Source organism: Vigna unguiculata, chromosome 10 (assembly GCF_004118075.2).
Source record: "Vigna unguiculata cultivar IT97K-499-35 chromosome 10, ASM411807v1, whole genome shotgun sequence".
NCBI classification, from domain to species: Eukaryota; Viridiplantae; Streptophyta; class Magnoliopsida; order Fabales; family Fabaceae; genus Vigna; species Vigna unguiculata.
The window spans coordinates 37,873,429-37,877,385 of record NC_040288.1 but is presented as its reverse complement, the minus strand read 5'-3'; the positions used below and the strand labels follow the sequence as shown (position 1 = coordinate 37,877,385).

The 3,957-nt window shown below is 33.3% G+C and overlaps 1 protein-coding gene across 2 annotated transcripts; it reads left to right on the top strand.

The window, feature by feature from the left end:
- The first annotated feature begins 334 nt into the window (after window positions 1-334).
- On the top strand, window positions 335-2,980 carry LOC114167075 (54S ribosomal protein L51, mitochondrial-like). 2 transcript variants are annotated; one of them, XM_028052005.1, is made up of 4 exons: window positions 335-488; window positions 998-1,083; window positions 1,825-1,931; window positions 2,426-2,980. In XM_028052005.1, exons 2-4 carry the CDS (start codon window positions 1,004-1,006, stop codon window positions 2,596-2,598), a joined length of 360 nt encoding a protein of 119 aa, XP_027907806.1. In that variant the 5' UTR covers window positions 335-488; window positions 998-1,003; the 3' UTR covers window positions 2,599-2,980. The 2 variants fall into 2 exon arrangements, with proteins under 2 accessions (XP_027907806.1, XP_027907807.1); XM_028052006.1 differs by lacking the exon at window positions 335-488 and having other exon boundaries at window positions 979-1,083.
- The last annotated feature ends 977 nt before the right edge of the window (window positions 2,981-3,957 follow it).

Here is a 3,957-nt window from a genome sequence, read left to right as displayed (position 1 = left end):
ATTTAATTTTTCACAAGAATTATACTAAAAACTTATTTCTTTTTCATCGTAATTATACTTAGAAGTTAAATTTTCACAATAAACTAATTTATATTCATACTTAAATTTAATATTTAATAATAACTTTTTACTTTTGGAAAATTCAAAATTTGATCAAACTGAGATATTTTTAACAAAGTTTGAGGATTAGCTTATTAATTTAAAAATATAATAACCAAAACTAAATTTCTTACACATACATACATTTAAATTGTTTTTTTTTTTCCTTTCTAGAATATTACATGGATACAATTGGTTTACTTATTAAGGTAATGGATGAAATTGTGAAAGTTAAAGGAAAAACATTTCAGTCAAGGAAAAAAACCTCTAGACGGCAGCGTTTTGGAGCTGAGGAACGTGAAGACAAACCCTTGTGACATTGGTGAAGCAGAGAAAGGGAACAGAGCTCGCAAGAATTTGGTGCTACTTCTGAAGTCTGTCGTGCTTAGGTCAGTGAATCTGCATTCGCGCGATTTGATTATTATTTGATTTAAGGGGTGCATCTATGGAATTGAACTCTTTGTTGAACTCGGTTAATATTTGGGAAGAATATTACAGTGCTCTTGTGAAAATCAGTTTCTGAATGCTGATTTTTCCTAATTCTTTGCTGCATGTTTTATGGACTTGTTCAATTGTGTAGTCAATTTTGGAATTTTAACTATGCGGTGTGTGTGCGCCCGCGCGCGCGTTGGGTTTAAACATTGATCCACTGTAGTGCAGTTCATTCTACTACACATATTTGTTCTTGCTATTTATTTTTCTAATTCCCAGGTTTGTAAAATTGCAGCTAATTTGCGTTCATTTCCTTGTCATACACCTGCACTCCCTGCAGATTGCTATTTCTCCGTGTGTAGTTTTTGTTTCAGTAATTGGCAAATCGAGAGGCACGATTCGTGTTTCATTGCTCCACTCAGTCACATCATATTTCTCAGAAGTCTTTTTGTCCTCCCCTTTTTAGGTTCATATGGCTTTGCGAGGGGTTTGGCAACTTCACAAGCTGATTGTTAGTTACTGCGACTGGGGAGGAAGTAGCAGAGGTATAAGGTACGAACGAGTACAATTTTTTCATATCTTCAATTCTATCGTGTCTTATGCTCATATTCATATTTATGTTCTTGGCAACAGTGAATTACTGGATTTCTGCCTATATTTGTAATGTTGCATTTAACCTCTTAGATAATGTTTGTGTGTTTTGAAGGGATGGAGTCGAATGGTTCACGAATGATATGTGATTTTTTGTTACTAGATGAATATTTGAAATTCCTTTCAGGACTTGACAACTGAATTTTTTACTGGCTTGCATAACTTGCATCTAAATATATGATAATATTAACGATTTTCAAATCAGGCTTGTGCTCTTTGAAATAGATGTCGTAACTTTATCTTCGTTCTTTGATGTTTAATTGCCAGTAAAATTTAAGTGTTTGCATTCCTTTATTCTGCTTGTTTGAGTATAAAACCCTACATGATAACTGAATAACTGAACTTTATATTTGGCATCAACATTCGGTGTTGCAAGGGAGAATTTTATGAATTACAATTAACAGCTCGTTTTCGCTTGTTTGCCATATTGGCTGTGATTCTGACTTCATGCCAATAACAGCCTTTTAACAATGAAATTAGAAAAAAGTTAAACATCTATTCTACTTCTTGATAACCATACTTCTCCCTCTTATCTTCTTTGCACTATTACTGAAAATTTATTGGATAGAACGACTATAATTGTCACGTTTGTTTACTACTTTGAATAGTGGACTCTCAATACAGTTTTAAATATTTGAATAGGGCATTTATGGAGTCTCAGTTGCCAGTGTTTAAGGAGAAGAATCCTCAATTAGAGGTGGTCACTGAGCTCATCCGTGGCCAGCATCCTCATCTGAAGGGTTTTTACAGTAAGTTTGTTGTGCTCACCTGTAACTGTGTAACTAATTTCCTTTTCTTAGTTTCATTGACAACTCTCCGTGCAATGTTGTACGGGATATTGAATATTGGGGCGGTATGAAGGCAATAAGAAAATTATGCTCAAATTTGTAAAGATGAGATTGTTACACTGGATGAGTGGTACACAATACAAGATGGGATAAAATATGTAGTAGAGCAAAGATTTGGAGTAGCACCTATTATGGAAAAGATGTTATAGTCTTGCCTTATGTAGTTTGGCATATGGGAATAATGAAATTGGATTAGATGGAAGGTAGTTCAATATTTAGAGATAGAGGAAATCCAACAAAAGACTATAGGGGCAACATTTAGAAGAGTTTAGATTAAATGGTTTATCATTTGCTATGATTTAGTAGGATCTAATGGTGCTGTTGATCCATGTAGCCTACTCCACCTGGTTGGAAAATGCTGTTGTTGTGATTGATGATTCTTTAATGAAATGCAGAGAACAAAAACCAGCGAGTGATATGTGTGAAGAATATGGATCCAGAAGACATATTTTTGCATGCATCTAGACTAAGGAACGCATTGGGCAGAAAGGTAGTGAAATTGAGGACAAGACATGTAACCAAACACCCTAGTGTGCAAGGTACGTGGACAACTGCTATGAAATGTTAAGGTCCAGGTATATGAGAAAGTTACCCTTGGTGTATTTGACAAGATTTTCCTTCTCTTCCGGTGATTTAATCAGTTTGTGAACTGGTGAGAGTAAGTTCTTATCTTATCTGGCGCCATTTCTAGTCAATAGTTCATATACCTTTTTTGTGGTTATGTTGTTTGCTTCACCGTGCTGAGGCTAACGAGATAGAAAGTGTTTTTATGTTTTTCTGTTCCCTATAAAGCTCTGCTATGTTTTAGTAGAGGGAATGTTGCAATCGGGTATTAGGCCAAATGAAGAAATGTTTACTTTTTAAAAGGACCACTTTTGGATTCAAGATTTTCACGTTAGCAGCAGTGAGGAAGTATAAAAATAAGTGGTAAATAAATAAATCTTCTAGTAGCTTATTCTTGTATTTTAAGAGCGTTTGTAAAGTGCTTGGAAATTTGATTTTGAATCATGTTAATTTTGTAAAATGAATTTTAGTTGAAGTTGAAAGAATATACAGTCTTTAATTGAAAAGTGATTCTACAAAGTGAATAACTTATTTCCCCAAGTCCCAACCAAAACGAAGCTTACTTTTGGACCTAGCAATCGTATATGCAGCACGTGTGTTTGAAGTGAAATAATTTATATTTAGATTTTTTTTTTTGTTGGAAAAATGATTTAAGTTATAATGTTATTTGGCGTCAAATTCCCGAAATTAGTGCAAGAACAAATAAAAACTTGTTTGTCCAAGTGTTTCTAAGTTCCCTTTAAAATCTTGTATGAAGATAGATGAAGTAAACGGAACAAATGTCTCCGGGTTTCATTTCTCTAAACAAGAAATAAACTTAATAGAAAAAGAAGGACCATTCCATTGTTTACTACTATTTTTTTCTTCATTCAAATTTAGATGCATAAGATCAAACAAAGTTTTACGTTATAAATTGATTGTTTTTTTAGAAATGTTTACATAATTAAATTAATGATAATGTAAAAATTGAAGTTATATCTCTTTTCGTTCTTGTGATTTTCTTAAAATAACATAATAATATTTTGGTTTAATTATGTCTTTGGTCCCATTTTGGAGTCAAAATCTCAAATTGGTACTCGTATTTTTTAAAATCTCAAATTCGTTTCCTTTTTATTTTAAAAGTCTCAAGTTTGTCCTTTCCGTTAAGTTTGGCTAAACGTCGTTTGTGGTTGCTGAGGTAGATTTTTGTTATTGAAACGTGTCAATTATAGGTGGAATGGCGTGCAAACATTTATTTATTTAAGCCACCGGCAATGTTGGATCTACAATCCCTAATTTTATTGTCATCTTCTCTTATCCTCTGTCATGAATCCGGCCAATTGTGCTTCTTGTTCGAGTTCAAATGTTTGGGGAAATTGTCTTC